This window comes from Cetorhinus maximus, chromosome 5 (genome assembly GCF_964194155.1).
Source record: "Cetorhinus maximus chromosome 5, sCetMax3.hap1.1, whole genome shotgun sequence".
NCBI classification, from domain to species: Eukaryota; Metazoa; Chordata; class Chondrichthyes; order Lamniformes; family Cetorhinidae; genus Cetorhinus; species Cetorhinus maximus.
Window position 1 is genome coordinate 7,827,113 of NC_135883.1, and position 22,861 is coordinate 7,849,973.

The 22,861-nt window shown below is 42.9% G+C and overlaps 1 protein-coding gene across 9 annotated transcripts in view; it reads left to right on the plus strand.

The window, feature by feature from the left end:
* dnmt3aa (DNA (cytosine-5-)-methyltransferase 3 alpha a) overlaps positions 1-22,861 on the plus strand; it is a 586,890-nt gene that overhangs the window by 105,142 nt on the left and 458,887 nt on the right. The window contains exon 1 of one of the 9 annotated variants that reach the window (XM_078541491.1): positions 9,260-9,354. The exons of the other annotated variants lie outside the window; for them this stretch is intronic. Coding sequence (XP_078397617.1) covers positions 9,352-9,354 — 3 coding nt within the window. The 5' untranslated portion in view covers positions 9,260-9,351. Of the gene's footprint in view, positions 1-9,259; positions 9,355-22,861 lie in introns of those variants that run through there. 9 annotated transcript variants of the gene reach the window in all.

Here is a 22,861-nt window from a genome sequence, read left to right on the forward strand (position 1 = left end):
TTGGCAGGTGGTGAGGGGGTTTAACTCAGAGTCTTGGAGGGTTCCAGATGTAGAGATTTTCCCATCAGAAGAACACACCCCACGGGCACTTCCTGTGTGGTCAGTGCATGGGGATTTCCAAGGGTTTCCAGCGCATCTTGGGGGATATCTCTGGCGTACGATCATCCGGCAATCAGAAGTTCTGGGCCAATGTTTCCTCTTTGATGATAGTTGTGTAGAAATGTAGCTGGGTTTTTGGCTATAAATGGAAATTCGCATGACATGGTAGACATTCACAACTGCTAGCTCAGTATATATACCTTGGAAGCTGTGGTCTTATATCATGTTAGGAAACTCTGATTCTGCGTTAGGAGAGAATTTACTGTCATTGGTTTATGCATCATATTGTTGCTTTCCAGTGTTTGGACAAAACTGTGATAACTTTCCTACGCTGTTGTCAGACAATTAAAAGAGAGTGACAGGATCTCAAAGCTAGCTGTGAACTGCAATTAGGAATCCTCACAGCACTTGAAATAGCATTGGGGAAGCAAAATTGGTCAAGATGATTTCTCAACCAACTCCTCCAAATTAACTGGTAATTCAGCTCAGCCGTTGTTTCAGTCTGTGGGACTTTGCTATACTCAAATTGTGTGCAACATTGATATATAACAACCGTAACTACACTTCAAAATTAATTCATTATCTGTACACTGCTTATGAATGTCCGAAGAATGCTAAAGGTACTATATGCAAGCAAGTTCTGTCCTTTTTCGAGCTGTGCGGACATCAAAATTTAAGGATGGGCAATCACTTTGTGCAGTTACAATGAAAAAATTTAGCCAAGATTTAAGTTTAATTGTCAGTGTGATGCTGTACAGTCAAAGCTTACAGCTAGTTTTCTTGATTGGACAAATGCTATTGCCGTCCCCCTATCCATACTACGCATAAGACAAGGAATTTCCTGGTCATCAACTGCAGTTCAATTCTCAACAGATTTGAGATGATGTTGTCACATTTGTTTTTTTGTGAAAATTACCACATATCAGGAACACAAAGAAGGCTTCTACCAGCACAAAGAATGACTGAAAACAGTGCGGCAATTCCAGATAACGCTAACATAAAAAAATCTGTCCTAAGTAGCAGGCTGCAAAAGTGATAGCCAAGTTTGTAATCTAATCCCATGAAGTTCCAGATGGCATTTAAATAATGCTCAAAATTTTGCCATCGCAGCTTAACAGTGGCATCTGAACTGTTTAATCAGATTACTGCCTTGCAATCATTCCCAGATATCCAGTACTAATACCACTTGGGTTGAATTTTAAGGAACAGTATTTTTCATTTGCTGTTATAATCTTGCAATTCTACCGCCAATAATCTGGCAATAAAAGAATCTGGAAGAAAAAAAAATCCTGCAAAATAATTCTCTAACTATTTTAATAAGGTTGCCAATTTAAATGGAGCAAACCAAACAGATTGCAACTGTGAATTCTTAACTACCAGCAGCCAAATCTCATTCCACAGGCTAGTCACGTGATAGTTGTGAACATGTTGTAGACAGTTATTATTAGATCTGTCACTTCAATCTGAAATAAACTGGCTTACCTGTTTGATGGAGGTACTCAAAAATGGATTAAAATTACTTTTTACTTCAGAAGTGCGCTCTGTCGGAATAGGGTTTTTGCTTATTTCAAAATAAAATGTACTAGACCTTTAAGAAAAATATTGGGGAACTTCCTACAGTATCTGAAGTAATATGCCGTTTGGTTATAGAATTAAATATTTTTTACATTCCATTTTATTCTGTTTCATTTATGGGAAGTTTCTTGACTGTAATTTCCAGAAATACAACATATGATAAATTTCAAGTCATGTGTATGAAACTCCCAGTTTATTCCCATAACGATGAATGCTGAAAGCGTGACAGATTGATGGTGATTCATTCGTGTATCTGCACACAGGTTGCACACACCAACATTCACTCATTCTCATACTCACACCCTCAAGCATATTCACTCAAACATGCAGACACATTCATCCTCTATCATTCAAAAAGTAGCAGGGGAACGATTTGATATGATATTAGTATGATAAAATAGCAAAGTGCTATCACCACTAGCATTTATGATGGTCAAGATTGAGGCAGATTGCAAATCCATTCAGATAGATTGAGCTGCCTTTGTTAGCAGTGACATAATTTATGACTTCTGGGACCAGCTGTTTCATTGTTTAAAGTAGAATTAACTCTGAGGGCAGAACTTGCTACTTCAGCTGGGGCCTAAAACAGTTGATTTTTAGGTTGGCCATCTGTTATCCACCCTGCAATGAAAAGGAAAATTGAGCAGGGTGGATAATGGGTGGGGTCTATAATGGTCGTACCAAATGATGTTTTCAGCAAAGTTAAAAATTCCAGAGTGGGATTTCTGATTTTATGTTTGTGTCGGATGTGATAGTCTGCTTTCTTTTTTCACAAAACTGATTGATTTGTCATCCCAGCGAGTGATATTGAGCAGACTTTCAAATCCAAAGTGACGTTGAATTTAAGAACATTATATAAAACAACTTGTATTTGTAGAGCACCTGTATTAAAACACTCCTAGGCATTTCACAGGAGCATTGTAGGAACACAGATATCTCAGAGGATTCTGGGGCTGCTCTGACCAAATACCCAAGCTATCTCTAAGACCTGTTATTTCAAGCTCTGTAACATTGCCAAACTTCACCTCCCTCCCTCAGCTCATCTGTGGAAGCCCACATCTATGCCTTTGCTACATCTGCACTATTCCAACCCGCGGTTTTGGGTGGCCTCCCACATTCTACTCTGTGTAAATTTGAGATGGCCTAAAAACTCTGCTGCCCATGTCCTTACTCGCTCCAAGTCCCATTCACCCGTTATTTCAGTGCTCGGTGACCTACATTTGCACCCAGAAATGCAATACCTTCATTTTTCAACTTCCTCCGTGGTCAGTTCCCTCCCTGTCTGAGGCAGAGCATTTAGATAATTTTATAATAGGATTTAGCACTGTTTCACTGACACAAATTGGCTTAGAATCTGATCCATAAAAAGTAAAAATTGTCATTGTACAAGTTGAGCAATTAGGAGGTAGAACATTTCAATATTAACTGGATATCTAACAATTGGATATCCACTGCAATCAGCCAAACTGAGAGTTGCTGAGAATATGGCTCCCTCCAAAACCATGCAAACCTGCTGAAAACAGCCAGCTCGACCCCGACACCACCTTGCTTTGACTCTTCCACTATTGCTATACTATCAAACAGCTTATCCAACATTGAGTACTGGATGAGCAGAAATTTTCTCCAGTTAAATACTGGGAAGATTGAAGCCATTGTTTTCGATCCCCGCTCCAAACTCGTTCCCTAGCTAGGGGCTCCATCCTTCTCCCAAGAGATTAAACCAGCCTGTTTGCAACCTTGGTGTCACATCTGACCTTATGAGTTGAGTTTCTGACTTCATATTTGTGCCATCACTAAGGCCACCTATTTTAAACGCCCTAACATCACTCGATTTTTGTCCCTGACTCAGCTCAGCTGCTGCTGAAACCTTCATTTATACCTTTGTAACCTCTAGACTTGACTATTCCAGTGAACTCCTGTCTAGTCTCCCACATGTTACCCTCCATAAAACTCTGCTGTCCATGTCTTAACTCGCACCAAGTCTCTATCACCCCTGTGCTTGCTTACCTAAATTGGCTCCTGGTTAAGCCAAGCCTTGATTTTTAAAACTTTCCTCTTTGTTTTCAAATCCCTCCATGGTCTCGGCCCCTCCCTAACTCTGCTAACTCCTCCAGCTCCACAGCCCTCTGAGATATCTGTGCCCCTGTAATGCTGGCCTCTCGAGCATCTCAAGAGTTTAATTACTCCACCGTTGGTGACTGTACCTTCAGCTGCCTAGGCCAAAAGCTCTGAAATACCCTCCCTACAATGCTCCACCTCTCTGCCTCACTGGCTAGGTGTCCTGTTTTGTTTTGTAGCACTCCTAGGAAGTGCCTTGGGACATTTTAGTACCTTGAATGCACTGTTATTGTTAATGTAAAAGTTATTGTTGCCCAAACCTGAACCTGATGTAATGCTAATCAGCTGACCACAGAGCATGAGGTGCAAGCAGACTTCTATTTGAGGACCTAAGATTCAGAAATAGCCATTGCAGCAAAAATTAAACCAAAACTGAAAAAGCTAGCCTTGGATGTGCTACTGTGGAATTGCTGATCAGAATGTCAGATTGCAGAAAATAAACTTAAGTGATAAATTGGTGACATGGTGAAAGGCATAGCTTACTGGATAATTAAAATTATTTGATGATGTTATTTCTTGTTAGCAACTTAAGCTTCATCAGTGAATTGCGTGAACAATGTTTTTGAAATTTGAATTGAAGCAAATTAGTAAATCTGAGAATTTCAGCCAGTTTAACTGATCCAGATGAACTTGTTTCTTGAGCAAAAGAAAATCAATGTTAATGTATAGGATATATACATGTACACACATTATGATAAATATTATTTTCCTGTAAAGCTGTGCATGCATGACAGTGACAATCATGGATGAAATGTTGTGCTCCACTATACCGCTGAGTTTGTCAAGAAATGGAAGTTATGTTTTAAACAGATAAATTGGAGTTGTTGTATGAGCCTCATCAGTTGCATTTCAAGGCTTTTGATTAGCTACTTAAAAATTGACTGTCTCCTTTGGGTCAGAGGCAGAAGATTCACCACAGTTCCCTGTGAATTGGGGGCTAGGCTGTATATTTAACATTTTTTTTGTAAACATGAGGGAGGAAAGGCTTTACATCCAGCTATCTGCGTCATTATTTGGTAGAAAATGAGTGTTGCACGAAACATTCATCTACTTTGTGGTCAGGGTAATTACACATGCAGCAGAATTAAGATCCCTGAATCTCCTTCCCAGAGGTGATAGTGTGGGAGCAGCAAGAGAAGCCATGGCAAGTGATTCCCTGGCTATGTTTTGATAGATAGGAGTGGAACCAGATAAGAGCAGTCCCATCTGTTTGGACCACCCTGGAGAGACATTGGAAGAGGATGATGTGGTCAACGTTGTCAAAGGCTGCAGACAGGTTGAAAAGGATGAGGAGGGAAAGTTTACTTTTGTCACAATCACATAGGATGTAATTTGTGACTTTGCTAAGACCTGCCTTGGCACCATGACAGGGGAGGAAAGCAGATCAGTGGGATGCAAACATGGAGTCCTGAACATATCTAAGCAGCACACAAGTGATATCAGCAGCAAGTTGTGCGCAAATGAAATTTAAAATGATGGTGGGGTTGGCAGGGCTACTATTAAAAGGGAGAGTCACAGTAGATTGTCGAGAATATGGAAGGATTTTGGAAATGGCAAGCCCTTAGCAACTTTGCTAAGGATGAAGAAACAGGGGACTTTAAGGGAAACAGGCAGAAATTAAGCTGTGCATCTGTAGGCTAGCGGCAGAATGATCCAGCAGCCAAACCTCCTAATAAATGACTGCTGAAATTGAGGCGTTGCTGTATGAGTTAGTTGTGAGGATGGTGGTCCTCTATTCATGAGTTGTCCACCGCCGCAGTGCATTCTTACCTCATTTTCACTTGGCAGAGGCCTAAATGGAGTAATTAAGCCAGCAGGATGTCCCATCAACAGTGCATGGCACAGTGATACTAGTGTGTCCCACCTCCTTGAGATTAGAGGATCTAAGAGAAGTAAGCAGCAAACAGATGGAGGGCTCAAAAATACCCCAGTATGTTTTTTTTTAACTGAGCCAGCTGTGGACCTTTGCAACCGGAGGCCTAATTATGGACAGCAGCTAGAAGCAGCTTAAGCCCCTAGGTCTGCAGCAGTGGTGGTGCCTTGACTTCTGATTTTTGGTTGAAATTTCCTGTGAAGGCATTTGATCTGAACCCAGACCGTAGGTCAGCTCAGGTCAGGCTGACTGCATTTTGGATGCACCCTGCCTGACTCCCACCACAACTTAAGGAACGCGAGAAACCACCAAGTGCTTTAGCAGAAGACATGGCTATTGATCATAAGCTATTTCTTAGAAAAGTAGGTTTTCTCAATATTCCACGCAGAGGAGGTATTTACTTTGTGCAAACTTATTTTCTGCCTCAGTTTAGTGACCCTCTTCACACTGATGTAATTTTCACAATATGCCAGCTTATTAAAAAAAAAAAATCCTGCCTGGGCCATTGCATTCATTATTTTTTAATGTAGGCATCAGGCTAGAAAAGTCACCAGGAAACGGATTGATGGTGAATTAGAGCACTCTTCCATTTCCATGTAAACCGGTCCGGCGTCAGATTTCACCAATTAACACCAATATAATGGAGAGATCTATTCGGTATTTTTCAGCAATGTCTGCATTTTTTAAAAAATTCATTCATGGGACGTGGGTGCTGTTGGCCAGGCCAGCGTTTATTACCCATCCCTAGCTGCCCCCTAGTTCAGAGGGCATTGGAGAGTCAACCACATTGCTGTGGGTCTGGAGTCACATGTGGAGGGCATTTAGTGAACCAGATAGGTTTTAACAACAATCGACAATGGTTTCACAGTCATCGTTAGACTTTTAACTCCAGGCTTTTATTGAATTCCGTGGCTGGATTCAAACCCAGATCCCCAGAGCATTACCCCGGGTCTCTGAATTACTAGTCCAGTGACAATACCACTAGGCCATCTCTTCACCTTTGATGACCTCAAACTGGAATCAGCCTAATGATAATAAAAGTAAGAGTTTGTTACAATCTCTGTAGAAGCAGATAACTTTTTAAAGAGAATTCAGACTTCCTGTCATTAGCTGCTTGAATGATATGTCAAGATTTCACGTTCTTAAAAACTTCTACTGTTTCAAAAAAGTAAAAACACATTATTGACTTTTTTTATTCATTCACTGGATGCGAGTGCTGCTGGCTGGGCCAGCATTTATTGCCCAACCCCTAGTTGCCCTTGAGAAGGTGGTGGTGAGCCTTCTTGAACTGCTGCAGTCCATGTGGTGTGGATATATCCCTAGTGCTGTTAGGGAGGGAGTTCCAGCATTTTGACCCAGTGACAGTGAAGGAATGGCAATATATTTCCAAGTGAGGATGGTGAGTGACTTGGAGGGGAACTTCCAGTTGGTGGTGTTCCCATTTATCTGGTGCCCTTGTCCTTCTAGATGGTAGCAGTCGTAGATATGGAAGGTGCTGCCTAAGGAGCCTTGGTGAGTTTCTGCAATGCATCTTGTAGATGGCACACACTGCTGCCACTGTTCGTTGGTGGTGGAGGGAGTGAATGTTTGTGCAAGGGGTGCCAATCAAGCGGGCTGCTTTGTCCTGGATGGTGTCAAGCTGCTTGAGTGTTGTAGGAGCTGCACTCACCCAGGCAAGTGGGGAGCATTCCATTACACTCCTAACTTGTGTCTTATGGATAGTGGACAGCTTTTGTGGAGTCGGGAAGTGAGTTACTCTGCGCGGGATTCCCAGCCTCTGACCTGTCCTTGTAGCCACAGTATTTATGTGGCTAGTCCAGTTCAGTTTCTGGTTAGTGGTAACCCCCAGCATGTTGATAGTGGGGGATCCAGCAATGATAATGCCATTGAATGTAAAGGGGCGATGGTTAGATTCTTTCTTGTTGGAGATGGCCATTGCCTGGCACTTGCGAATGTTACTTGCCACTTGTCAGCTGAAGCCTGGATATTGTCCAGGCCTTGCTGCATTTGGACAAGCACTGCTTCAGACACTTGTGTCCTGCTTCCAGCGGGTTGCTTCCTTTCTATTTCCCCAGCCAGGTAACTTCTAATCCCAGAACTCTCTCTAATGTGAGGGTTACACTCTGGATTTATTCCTCTAGCTCCAAGCTAGGCAAATATTCCAGTTTCTTTTAGCTCCTCACGAACTCAGTCTTCAAACTAGGTTCACCAGACTAATCCCTGGGATGGCGGGATTGTTCTATGAGAAGTGATTGAGGAAACTGGGCTTATACTCTTTAGAGTTTCAAAGAATGAGAGATGATCTCATTGAAACTTACAAAATTCTCACAGGGCATGGCAGTGTAAGTGTAGATACGATATTTCTCCTGGCTGGTGAGTCTAGAACCAGAGGGCACAGCCTCAGAATAAGGGGCAGACCATTTAGGACTGAGATGAGGAGGGAAATCTTCCCTCCGAGGGTAGTGAATCTTTGGAATTCTGTACTCCAAAGGCTGTGGCTGCTCAATCCTTGAGCATGTTCAAGACAGAAATCAATAGATTTCCGGCTGCTAATGACATCAAGAGACATGGGGATTGTTCAGGAAAGTGGCATTGAGGTAAATGATCAGCCATAATCTAATTGAATAGCGGACTAGGCTCGACAGGCAGAATGGCCTACTATTGCTCCTATGTTTCTAAACTGAGCACCAGCTCCCACCCACATTCTGCACGGTGAACAATAGAGTCAGCATTTTCTCTGCTTAGGATGCAGGCCTGCCTAATTCTCTATTTTCTTGCTCTCTACCTCTCAGCTGCAGACCACGCAAGACAAAACTGCAACTGCTTTCTGTCTGTGATATTCCCAGGTTTATAGGGAAGCCTGTAATCTGATCTCAAGATGGCTTCCTCTACCCTCTCACTCATGGCAGCGAGAACCATAATAGCTTCGTATCTCAGTAGAAATGCTAATCAGTTATCTTTGATCACAACTGCCGTTCACCTTAGAAGCAAAGGGACAGGTTCCAGCACAACCGTTTACAACTTGTTATTGATACCGCCTTTCTGGGACTTCTGGAGACGCGGGGAGATTCAGGAACAGCTGTCTTGTCCCCAAGTGTAAATACCTTGCACCCCCCTCTCAATAAAACAATCTGAGTCTTCTTCTGATCTCTAACAATTAAATCACCCAGACTTACTGCCAGGTGGACTCCAGCATATGTCATATGACCCCTTTCATTTACCCTAAATTTAAAGATATGGTCCGAAACTATAATACTCTTCTAAACCAAAATATATAGTCCTAAAACTTAATAATCTTAAACTCATACTTGTAACAAGTTGAATAGTTTAATACCAAGTGTGATCTTCCAAGGTGTGTCCAAAAACTTGGGTATACAATGTGTGTCTGAGAACTGAGAGAATTAGAAATTCCCATATACCCGGTGGCCGAAATCCATGTTGAAGCTGGTTTGATCTGAGGTCTGCAGCGTAACTAATATTGTAAGGCCTTCTTTGCCCGACTCGTGCTGAAAACAGGAAGTGGGGGTGGTTTCTGTAAATGACAGGAGAATGCATATTTAAAATTGACAGGAAATGCAGAACTACTTTGAAGTATAGGAAAAAAGGCAGCAACAGTGTGTGCATCTCTGCCGCATCTTCGGGGAATTGTCTCACCGGTGAAAATATTTGGGCTTCTGTTCCATATAATGGTATGTCAGACCTAACCATTTAACTTATTTTAGCTACTGTGAGTTTTTTTTTTAAATGTATGTTTTTCCTGTCACAGAATCTTAACTAAAACTCTATCATCTTTATCATGTCTGTTCATTTTGCTACAGCAAGCTTTAACTATTTCTGATGCTCCCACTCTTAAAACAGTTAACGCCTGGTCTGATATCTTTTGCTAAGTGCGAGAAAGACCCGGCTTAACCAGTTAAGGCATATTAAATATTTAAATGTTCAAACCAGTTGTCAGTTTTGCTGAAATCTAACGTGTTCAGGCTTTAGCTGGATGATGAAGGCCCAATTGAGGTAGAAATGTAACAATCTATATATGTGGCTATAAGCACGTGTTCAGCACCAGCTCTGAATGCTGATCACCTGCACACTTTTCTTTGACAATCTCTTTGAAAGCTAAGGTTACGTGGTTCATTTAACTTGCGTTGTTTCGTTTATTGTGAGAATGGAGAGGTAGTTATTTCATAATAGGCAGCATAACAGTCGTACAGGATAGCATGTGTGCAGATACTGTGTGATAGAAAATGTGTGTATTATGAAAGCTGTAAAGATGTTTAAGTGGCACTTACCTAGATTGGACACAGAAAAGGATTACAGATCTGCACTGAAGTGTGAAGAAAGGTAGTCTTGGTTTATTTTATTGTAAACTTAAGAACGTAGAATATGTTTACTTATTGTATTGCAGATATATTAGAAGGTAGACAATGTTGAGTGTCTTTATTACAAGCGCTAGCATAAGTGAAGTGATAAAAGTATGTATTTTTGTGTGGTTTTGGTTATTTTCACTATTTCCGATCTAGCACCTCACTGCAATGAGAGTAAACTAAGAAAGTGAATTGTGTCATCCCACTCTATTGCCATTCCACTGACTTAAGGAATTATTTTATTTTCCTACTAATTTGAGTTTGGTTTAGGCTTTTCTGGTTGTTCCCAACTGAAAGGGTAGCCTGACAGGCTGCCCTAGGCCTTTTCTAATGGCTTTCTCAAACCAGTTGCTAGGAGGTGCGAAAGAGTGGTGTGCCTGGTCTTCTCTCAGGTTTTCTTTTAACCAATTCTACTTCCTAACATACACTCCTGACAAGCACCGTGCCCCCCACCCCGGCCTCACAACCCCCCCCCAATGATGTTACAAATTCTATGTAGGAGGAATTATTGTGGACAACACACCTCATCGCCCCGTTCTGCACTTAGCAACTTATCATTATACCAATGAATGCTACCACTGGGCTGACTATACAACAAGTATTAATCTCAATCTAAAACTTATCTTTTCGTTAACTGGGATGTCGCATCATGAAATCATAGAATAACACAACACAGAAGGAGACCATTTGGCCCATCAAGTCTGCGCCAGCTCTTTTAAAGAGCATCCCAGTTAATCCCACTCCCTTGCTGTTTCCCCATATCCTTGTAATTTTTCCCTTCAAATATTTATCCAATTCCTCTTTGAAACCTAATATTGAATCTGTATCTGCCTCCTATCGGGCAGTGCATTTCCAAATCCTAACCACATCTGTGCAACAAAAGACCTGTCTCATAGCGCCTCTAGTTCTTTTACAGTCACCTTAGATCTGTGTCCTCTACTTATCAACCCTTCAGCCATTGGAAACCGCTTCTCTTTGTTTACTCTATCTAAACCCTTCATGATTTTGTGCACTTCTACCAAATCTCCTCTTAGCCTTCTCTGCTCCAAGAAGAACAACCCAGCTTCTCCAGTCCATCCACATAGCAGTAATCCCTCACTCCTGGAACCGTTCTAGTAGGACTGAGTTTCCTGCCAATGCCGAGCATGATCTGTGCACGCGTAGTTCGAGCATGTTGTCCTGTGACATCATTTGGAGCGTCTGAATAGTCAGCGGCCAGGACCAAAGATGGTGCTGCTGAAATTGTCACAGCTGGGTGGCTGCATCCCTTTAATCATTTGGAAAAGGATTTGAAACTGTATTAATTTGCACTTATCCATTGTGGGTTATTTAAATTATAACATGCATAAAGGAAAAACACAGATTTAAGGCAAGACACTGCACTCTCTCCATCATGGATACCAGCATGCTGAAATAAATCACAGCTGCTTGTAATCAGAATTCATATAGCTAGTTAAATAGAAAAATGTGCATTTTTACAGGGAATAATTGCAGAGTTGCCTATGGAACAAGGAGCGATTTTAAATCATTGGGTTTCACTGTGAGAGCTGTATTCTATCTGCCATCCACAAAGCCTGGAGAAAGCATATGGCGCCATGTGATTGATAGCAATAGCCATTACATTAGGAGCCATTGACAGGGGGTTCCCCGAGAGTGTTTGCCCAGGGAGAGGAGAGAGGTGATGGGGGTGAGGAGGGGTGGATAGGGACCACCATAAATGCTGCCCAACGCTCCTTATGGACGGTGAGGACATGCTCCCGGGGATCACCGTACTTCGAAATTTGCGCATTCATGATCCTTCTGATGTCACCACGCTGTGCAGCCCTTAATTGTGCATGCATAGACTGCTACTGGCAGTCTGGGCGCAGCAGAATGACGTCGGTAGATTTACACACATGCACGGACCAGTGCGCAAGCGCAGACCGCCATCTTGCATTGGCTGGAGAGACAGTGTTCTTGTAAGTATATTCTGTACCCTCTCCAAAGCCCTTCTACAGTGCAGTGCCCAAAGTTGGACAAAATACTCCAACTGGGGCTACACCAATGTTTTATGCAGGTTTACCATAAATTCCTGGCTTATGCAATTATCCCTTAATTTATATAACTCAGGATTCCTTATGCTTTATTAACTGCTTTATTAATTGTTTTGTTAACCTGTCCTGCCACCCTCAAAGATGTGTGCACAAGCATCCCCTGATCTCTGTTCTCTTGCACTTCCTTCAAAATTATCCTATTTGGCTTTTATTGTCTATCCTCATTCTTCCAACCAAGATGTATCACAGAACACTTCACTGCATTGAGTTTCATCTGCAATGTATCTGTCCACACCACCAGCCTGTCTATGTCCGCTTGAGGCCTATCACTATCTTCCTCACTGTTTACTACACTTCCAAGTTTTGTGACATCAGCAGATTTCAAAATTGCGCCCTGTACCCCCAAGTCCAATGATGTGATTGCAGCAGCAATTTCCAATCATAAGAAAGGTCTGTGGAAATGCTGGTGTATCATCAAACAATATTAACAGTACCACTGTAACACACATTGCTTCTAAAACACACTTTGAGTGTAATTTGGGGACAGTAAATTGGTTAGGTAGATGGGCCTCTTGATGTAGAGCCCACTTTATTTTTAGTTCCATTGAAGATGAAAATTATGCCCTTATATTTCTTCATGCTGTGATTGAGACTTTTCAAAGAACTATATTTTAAAATAAAAACCGAAATACTCAGGTCTGGCAGCAAGTGTGGAGAAACAGAGTTAACACTTTGATTCGAATATGACTCTTGAGAGCTGAAGGAAGGTAGAAATGTGATAGGTTTTATGCTGTTGAAAGGGGAGGGGAAGGGAGAACAAAAGGGAAGGTCTGGGATAAGATGGAGGGTGGGAGAGATTAAATGACAAAGATGTCATGGAACACAAGGCAAAGAGGGTGATTATTTCAGATTTCCAGCACCTGCAGTATTTTGCTTTTACTATAGTTTAAAATACTCTTATTTAATATTTTTCTCCCTTTGTAGATTCTTTGCCTTCACACAGAGTTGAAGAGGTAGTTAGAATGATAGTTTGGCACTCGGTATGAATACAAAGTGAAAAACTTACCTTGGGCTGGGGTAAATGTCCACGAGCAGAACAGACAGGACATGATGGTTACCAGTGTCAGTGCAGATAAGGCAAACTAGAGACCATTTTCAACACAGAACATGAAAGCAAGCAGTGTGAGTACAGATAAGACAGAGAAGAGGACAGTTTTAACAAAGATAAGATAGGATAGTGAAGTGATCAGTGTCAGTGGGATGGCAGGATAGTGACCAAGATTCGTGTTGTGAGGGAAGGAAGACCAGTGGCAGTAATACAGAGAACTGAAGTTCAACTGGGGTTTGATGAATGTGCAAAATCAAGGAACTTAACCTGGATCAGGAGTTGATCTGGAAACCCAGATTTCCTCAGTTTCCTTTCAATCAAATTAACAGTTCAAGACCGATATAAAAATGTGAGTATGCTCTGGACTAGCAAAGATTAAACAGGGATGTCAACCAGTTTTGTGTACATCAATACACCAGCGAGGCCTCAGATCATATTCTGCATGGGCCTATCAACCAGAGTCAGACAGCAATATCATGCAAAGTTTCAAATGAGTACCCATCAACAGAGCAAAGATCAAATGCATATTGTAACTTACCCCACAGATTGCAAAAAAATTTGTTGTAAATCACTACAATTGCCACAAAAAATGCCACGAACCACTAAAATCGCCACAAAACTGTCGATAAGTTACTAAATTTCAACTAATTACTAAACAAATTAAAATTGATGCGTGAGTTGCATGATCACAAGCCAACTTTTCAAAGTAATAGCTGTGGCAAGCAGATAACAAGCCATCATGGAAACATTTTAATGCAACAGAAGAAGGTCTGTCCGTGTCTGGCACTGAAGTTGATTTACAAAAGGGCAGGAAGTGTGAAGCACAGCAAGACAAGCCCAAATTAGCATCTTTTCTTAAGTGCTTGTTTTACATTTGCTGCTTAGTCCATATTCCTGCTTAACAACTGATTTTTTAAAAAAAGGACAAACCGATAATAAAAAGACATGGCTTTCATGAAGAAAGTGACTGGCAATGACTGAGGCAGAAGAACCATATAACTTTTGTTACAGTAAAACTTTGTGTGATTAACATAACACATTGCAATGTAATTTATGAAAATTAAATTGAGGGTTTATAAACAAAGAAAACAGATTCGTCAGGATGCTTCATAAAGTTGACACTCTTCAGCCTAGCAGTGGATTTATCTAGTAATCTGATTGAATGGATGCAATATACATTTTGTAAGCAAATCATACTTATTCAGCTATCTGATGGGATATTTAGAATATAAAAGTGAGACTTCCCAACCCTGTCGTTAATTTTTGTTTTCTCTTAACCAGAATAAATTCTTTCTGCTTTGGAGATCACATGTTAATACACAGAGCTAGAAATAGAAACCAGTTTTATTAAAATGATCACCCAGAGGGTGGTGGGAGTCTGGAACTCTCTGCCTGAAAGGGTGGTTGAGTCAGAAACTCTCGTAACATTTAAGAAGTATTTCGATATTCACTTGTGTTTCCATAGCCTCCAGGTCTATGGGCCAAGCGCTGGAAAATAGGATTAGTGTCGTCAGACCTTTGTTGACCGGTGTGGACACGATTGGCCAGATGGCCTCCTTCTGTGCTGTAAATGTCTAGAAGTCTATGAGTTAACTTAGCAACTTTCAAAAGCCATATTTAATAAAAAAACAACCAATAACTGGAGTTTTAACTATGCAGTCACTGAATAATAAATCAAATGACAGAAGCAGTTCGCATGGTAATAGGTACTTGAAAATATCATCGTTGGTCATGTGAGGACCTTAATAGGTTTCAAAGAGCTCAGAAATTGTGACAAATAGAGCAGAAACCCGTGGGAGGTCTTGTGGCACAGTGGGTAGCGTCCCTGCCTCTGAGTCTGAAGCTCTGAGTTCAAGTCCCACTGCAGGACTTGATGGCCAAGGAAGGTGAGTAGGTTGAGGTTGAGTATCAACTTGTAATTCTTTCCAAACATGCCAATGGCAGGTAGCGGGAGTGGGAGAGATTCCTGGCCTGATGGAAAGAAATTGGAACCTCTACCATCACTATTCATAGCTCCAGGCTACAACACGCATGTAAAAGTGTATGTTAAAACAGAAGCTGGGGCTGGGATCTTCCAGGATTTTGGCTGACCCGCCTCATCCCCCACAGCAGGTCCCACCATGGTGGGGCCAGAAAATCCTGGCCTCGGTCTCCTTGGAGGTACTGGTGGGCTCAGTTAGCTGAATAGCTGGTGTGAATCAGATTAATGCCAACGGCATAGCATTTGTTCCCCACTCCAGGTGGGGTGGATTTGAGACCTTGGTGGAGGTTGTGGCACTGTGGGTCAGACCTGCACACTGCCTTCAGGCAGAGAGTTCAAGAAGAAAAGTAGAAAAAGAGAGAGACAAGCTGGACTCTTGTCAGTCTACAAGTTCTTTTCACTCTCATTGTTTTCTCATTGCCTTCCTTCCACTTTTTACTTTCTTTTTGCTTTTAAATTTTAGTAATTATTTTTTCTTGTTTCTATGTTACTGATTGCATATTTTCATAAGCCAATAAAGAGCCATTTGGCTTGAATGCAGAAAGGTTACCTTGATTGAACAAGGTGATGCTTCTGGCATTTATCTCTGCATAAGCCATCATCTTCAGTACGGGAGGGGAAAAATTTGGGGTTGTGGCTGTGGGAGGAGGAGAACGGGAGATGTTCAGAATACCTGAGAATCATTAAATTAGGAACAAGTTTTAGTATAGACACCAGGGTAAGTTTTCAAGATAGTTCCTATTTAACACAGATTTATTCAACACTATCACTAGATCAATGTATACTATCTGGAGCACTATCAGAGGCCTGGGAGGAAGGGAATGCAGAGGCCTGGTTGGGTCGATTGGTAAGTTGGGTGGCCTCAGTTGGGCAGTTGATCAGAGGCTTGGGGCAAGGTTGGAGGCTTCAAGGAGATAGGATCGGTGGCCTTGTGGGAAATGTTGTGTGGAGCGGCATTGGTGTGCTCAATCGCTGGGGTTCTGCAGGCAGGCACACTGGATTCAGGAAGTAGGTGTAAAGGCATTCACCTCCTGGATTTCAAGTCATCGCCTGGATGAAACCGTTGGGTTCCTCGAGGTTTGGGGAACTCGGCCGACAACATTTAAATTAAAAAACATGAATGACATTGAGGCTTGCAGCCTCTTTCTCATATTTAAATGATCATCCTGTGTCCTTGAAGCAGAAGTAGCATGGGAGGAGGCTCGTGTGGAGTATAACCACTGTCGTAGAACAGTTAGGCCTGACGGCTTGTTTCTATGTTGTATGTTTTATGTAATAACATGTAACCTTTAAGGGTAGAACATAGTTTCCTGTTCCTGGAAGGTACTTAAGAGATTAGGTGGTGTTTGATCTTTCTTTGTAACTTGCTTGATATCAGCTTGTGTAGAATTTGGTGTAGAACTTTGAGCTTCAAACTTAATGAATTCCTCAGACTTTTTCAAATAACAACTTGTGACAACATCTGGACCTCAGTTTTATGGCAGGATAATCGATAGGATTATCAAGTCCAGAGTAGAGTGTTGGCTAACAGCCATGCTTTACTTCCTAATTTAAGATGCTACCTTGAACTTTTACAATGACTGCAATTGTAGCAAGTTGGGTATGATGCAGCAAAAGAAAGTGGCGACACCTAACACCCAGCAGACTACTGACATGTTACTTGGGGCTGCTGCATTGTGGATTGTAGTGATCTTCTTGAGGACTGTGTCATCCCCTCTTTTGTGATGCAGACAATGATATTTTGAAATACATGCCCAGCCTAAGAGAACATTATGCATGACTCCACAGGTTATAAGTAAACGGGCCAAAATAATCTGGGCGTTCCTTTTCAGGTGCACAATCCTCATGTGTGAGTGTAAAGGCGTTAGCGATGACTTTTGTTGGTACCCCTTCTTCCCTTGCTGTTAATGGTTGGGGGGTGGTGGGTGGGGTGAGAGCTGTTATCAAATGAAGGTGACAGAAGCACACAGATATCACAAACTACAACATGAAAAGTCCCATGAAGCCCTCACATTTGTTGCTGGAAGAGAAAAGTGGAAACAGAAGGAAGGGATTGAAGGTGAGGTGAGAGTGACTGCCCTTGATATCAAGGCAGCATTTGACCAAGCGTGGTATTAAGGAACCCTAGCAAAACTGGAGTCATTGGGAATCAGGGGGAAAACTCTTCACTGGCTGAAACCATACCTAGCAGAAAAGAAGATGATTGTGGTTGTTGGAGGTCAATTATCTCAGTCCCAGGACATGATTGCAGGAGCTCCTCAGGTTTGTGTCCTAGGCCTGCCCATCTTCAGCTGCTTCATCAATGACCTTCCTTCCATCATAACGTCAGAAGTAGGGATGTTCGATGATGATTTTGCAAAGTTCAGTACCATTCACCACTCCTCAGATACTGAAGCAGTCCATGTCCAAATGCAGCAAGACCTGGATAATATCCAAACATGGGCTGATAAGTGGCATCTAACATTCAAACCACACAAGTGCCAGGAAATGATCATCTCCAACAAGAGAGAATCTAACCATCACCCCTTGACATTCAATGCCATTACCATCGCTGAATTCCCCACAATCAACATCCTAGGGGTTACCATTGACCAGAAACTGAACTGGACCAGCCACTTAAATACTGTGGCTACAAAAGCAAGTCAGAGGCTGGGAGTTCTGTGCAGAGTAACTCACCTCCTGACTCCCCAAAGCCTGTCCAGTGTGATGGAATTCTCCCCTCTTGCCTGGATGAGTGCAGCTCCAACAACACTCGAAGCTTGATACCATACAGGACAAAGCAGCCCACTTGATTAGCACCCCATCCAACACCTTCAACATCCATTCCCTCCACCATCGATGTGCAGTGGCAGCATTGTGTACCACCTACAATATGCACTGTAACAACTCACCAAAGTTCCTTCAACAGCACCTTCCAAACCTGCGGCCTTTACCACCGAGAAGGACAGGTCAGAAGATGCCTGGGAACACCAACACTTGCAAGTCCCCGTCCCCCCCCCCCCCCCCCCCCCCGCCTCCCCAAGCCACACACCATGCTGACTTGGAAATATATCACCATTCCTTCACAGTTGCGTGCTTAAAAGAGGTCGCAGCATGCGATAGACTGAGCTAAATGATCCCACAGCCAACCGTTCAGATCTAAGCTCTGTGGTCCTGTCACATCCAGTCGTGAATGGTGGTGGACAATTAAACAACTAACCAGTGGAGGAGGTTCCACAAATATCCCCATCCTCAATGATGGGGGAGTCAGCACAAGGCTGAAGCATTTTCAGTCATCTTCAGTCAGGAGTGTTGAGTGGATGATTCATCTCGGCTTCCTTCTGAGGCCCTCTGGGTCGCAGGTGCCAGTCTTCAGTCAATTCAATTCACTCTGTGTGATATCAAGAAATGGCTGAAGGCACTGGATGCAGTAAAGGCTGACAACGTCCTGGCTGTGATACTGAAGACTCCTGCTCCAGAACTAGCGCATCCCTAGGCAAGCTGTTCCGCTACAACCACAGCACTGACGTTTACCCGGCAATGTGGAAAATTGTCCAGGTATGTCCTGTTCACAAAAAGAAGGACAAATCTAATCCAGCTAGTTACCGCCCCAGCTACTCTCAATGATCAGCAATTTGATGGAAGATGTCGTTGACAGTGCTATCAAGAACCTCAAGGAGGTTATTTACTCAACAATAACCTCCTATTGATGCTTAGTTTGGGTTCCACCAAGGCCATTTAGCTCCTGACCTTATAGCTTTGGTCCAAACATGAACAAAAGAGTTGAATGGTGGAGCTGAAGTGAGAGTGCCTGCACTTGGCATCAAGACAGTACTTCACCAATTGTGGCATAAACAAATCATTGTAAAAGTGAGGTCAAAGAGAAAATGGGAGGGAATATTCTCCACTGGTTGATGTCATACCTACCACAAAGGAAAATGTTTGTCATTGTTGGAAGCCAATCACCTCAACCTCAGGACATTGCTGCTGAAGTTCCTCAGGGTAGCGTCGTAGGCCCAACCATCTTCAGCTGCTTCATCAATGACTTAATTAAAAGTCATTGATCTGAAACATTGGGCTAGATTTTACCAGCCTTCTGAGGATGGGTTGGGAGATGGGCGAACCGGTAAAATAGAGAGGGAAGTGGGGAGGGGGTGTGCCCATCATCTCCCACCACCATGGCATCTTGCCATTGGATGGGAACGTGGTGGAGGACCCTCCCGCCAGAGCACACTTAGTGGCCAGCTGAGAACCTCTTCCAGCCTCAACAGTCATTTTACTAGTAGTGGGGTGAAGACCACCAGATGAAGCCTAGCAGTCTCCTGGCAGGCTCTGGGCGGAGGTGCCTCCTATTCAGGCATCTTTGGCCCATGTGGGAATGGCTGCCCCATGGCCATAGCACCGTCTTCTCTCAAAAAACACTGCCACTCCCCTCTTCCCCCTCCCCCAACACCTCACTGGGGCCTGCCTGACCGGCCTTGGTCCTCAGGTCCCATTTTGAGGGTGCATGTCCATCACTGTGCTCTTCTTCCAGGTGCAGTTTAAGCAGTGGCTACCACTTCCAGTGGAGCTGCTGAGCTGCTGGCCTTCTGATTGGCCAGCAGCTCTTGGGGGTGGGCGGCCACCACTGACGAGATGTGGCCCCATACGGCTAAAGCCAGGCTGCTCCACCCGCTTTCAGGCCAGTGCCACTAAATTCCAGCCATTTACTGTTTCTCTCTCCAGAGATGCTGTCTGACTTGCTGTGTCGCTAAGTAGAGAGTGCTCTCTTGATATGGAGTTTTGATGAAAGGTCATTGACCTGAAACGTTAACTCTGTTTCTCTCTCCACTGTTGCTTCCAGGCCTGCTTAGTATTTCAAGCACTTTCTGTTTGGGAGGATGTCTTTCAATCTAGCTGCTACCTACTCTTGGTCGCTGCAGCCCTTTAAGTAGTTGCATCAAAGCTTTTAATCCTACCTTCATGCCTGTGAGCTCCCAGAGCCAGACCATTGAACAGCTGCCAGCCTTTTATGTACATGTCACTGAGGCCACTGTAGAAGTTTAGATGCACACCAGTGCGTGTATCCAGTATTTTACCCTGTAGTATGAAAGCACTTAAGTGGCATTGATCAATCAGAGATAAGATTGTTAACCAACAAAAATATAATTAAGTTTATATTACTCTGTCCTTATCTGAAGACTGACATTTTAGGATAACTTCCAAATCAAATATGTGACTATGCATTGACTCAAAATGCTAGAATCAACATTGAGAAAAAATTGTCATTACTGTAAGCTGAATTGCCAGAGGCCGTTCGGAGTAACCTATGAAAAATGTTAAGATGATTTCTGCCTTTCAAAAAGGATTATTCTCATTGTCCCATGACTTAAAATGTATTTTTTAAAATGCGCCATGAATAACCTTCAAGAGGAGGTTTGTAAAATTTGGGTGTATTTGTTTAAACAGCATGATCAGTTTCAGTAAATATTTCTCTGCTCAATAGTGTGGGAGTTTTATCTGAAAATGCAATATTTAATTTTAAAAACATAACTCTCTTTATTGGTTTACCTCTTCCCACAAGGGTGACTTAGAATCATACAAAAGAAACCATCATTCTGAAAGACCCAACCTTGGGTTGCTTCCAGTTGATTCTGGCAGTGGGAAATAGCTGTTGCTTGAATAACAGCGTGGATTTATTTTATAACTCGTTTTTAATGTTTTCACATGAAAACAATGCCTCACGGAAGCAATGGAAATGAGTAGGTTAATGACGGGAGTAGAAGTATCTGAAAAAGAGTTACTTTCAAGTTACACCAAGCATTGCTGTTTGAGGAGGCACCTTCCACTGGTAAACACTTGAAAACAACCTGGGAAGGGATCTTTAACTTATGACTTTTACAGATACCCGCAAATGAAAAAGTTTTTGCAAATTCCCAAGGTAACATCTATGAAACCAAGGCTCCTGCCCAGGCTTCAGTGAGAAGATGCACCATGCTGTGCATTATTGATTCTTACAGACCGCAGAACTTCAACGTGCGACCTAGGGTTTGTGTTGATTTAATTGTTGGAGTGGGATTGGTGACAAGGGAATGAGGGTGACAGATAGCATTCCTACGCTGAATGGAGAAAAAATAGTTTAGTCACCATTTTCATGCTCAGAAATGTGATGTGTATGTATCTGTTGAGTACAGGGGGCTGGTTGGCTCTGATTATCTCCATGCCTGTGGGTAATTTGCTGGAGGTGAGGAAGGTAAGGAAGATGGAAAAGAGGGTTGATGCGATGATACAGCTTTCACTGAGTCTTCACTGAGATAGGGTCTGTGGCGGTTCTGTTCATGAGGATCGCAGAGCTTGCATATCATCATGGAGCAGGAAGAGGGCGGCGAAAAATTTCTTTGAGGGCATTGAAATTTGAGGAGGATGCTTCATAAGTAGGGTAACTAGCCGCCCTGGTTTTGCTGGGACAGTCCCAGTTTTTCACGAAACGTCCCGGTATCCCCACTATTTCCTAAAAGTGGTTCAGACGTCCCTGTTTTCATCTTTTCCCTTTGTGTCAAATATAAACTGGGCCTGGAGGAAGAAAATCTCTGAAATTTTGTCCTTCCTCCTGTGGCACCCGTCACGTTACATTGAATGCAGCGGACCTGTATCCCTCCCCTACTGCCTCTTTGATATCTGCACGCATGCTGGCACTACCTTTTTGGCACTGACGGCTGCACTGCTGATGATGTCTGTTAAGCAATCTACGGAATAGAGTTGCCAACTTTGACCAGATATATTCCAGGAGATGTAATTGCATGACCGCTCGCCTTCAACTGCCCCTTTCCTAGACTTTCAATGTGTCCCAGTTTTGACTTTTGAAAATCTGGTAACCCTATCCACAAGCCTTCATGGTTGACAGAGTCAAAGGCTTTTGTGAGGTTAAGAAAGGCCATGTACAGCAGCTGGTGCTGTTCCTTGTATTTTCCAGGCATGGAGATAATTTATATAACAGACGAGACATTGTTTAACCTATGCTGCTTTCAATTCAAAACCAAAATCACTCCAACTTTAGTCATAGAGCCCCAGTATGCAAATGATACCTGTGTGCGCGGTCATTCAAACACAGCTGCAGGTCATTGTCAACTCCTTCTCCAAAGCATGTGAGAAAATGGGCTTTTCACTAAACACCCGGAAAACTAAGGTCTTCCCCCAACCAGCTCCCACAGCACAACGCCTTCCCCCATTGATTAAGATGAATGATGAGATCCTGGAAAATGTGGACCATTTTCCATATCTTTGGAGCCTCCTCTTGACGAAGGCAGACATAGACGACAAAATTCACCTTCGCCACCAATGTGCCAGCTCAGCCTTTGGCCGACTGAGGAAGAATACTTGAGGACTGGGACCTCAAACCCAAGACTGAGATCATGGTTTACCAGGCAACAGTGATCCCCACGCTCTTATAGGCGTTTGGAGACTTGGACAATCCACAGTAGGCACCGCAAAGCTTTGGAGAAGTACCACCAGCGATACCTTCACAAGATTCTCCAAATCCAATGGCAAGAAAGACAGTTCAACAGCAGCATCCTCTCCCAAGCCAACATCCTCAACATCAAGGCGTGAATCACTCAAAACCAGCTCTTCTGGGCAGGGAATGTCATTCGTATGCCTGACACCAGACTCCCAAAGCAACTGCTCTATTTGGAACTCAGTGGTGACAGGAGACTCCCAGGAGGGCAACATAAAACAATTTAGGGTTGTCCTTAAAGC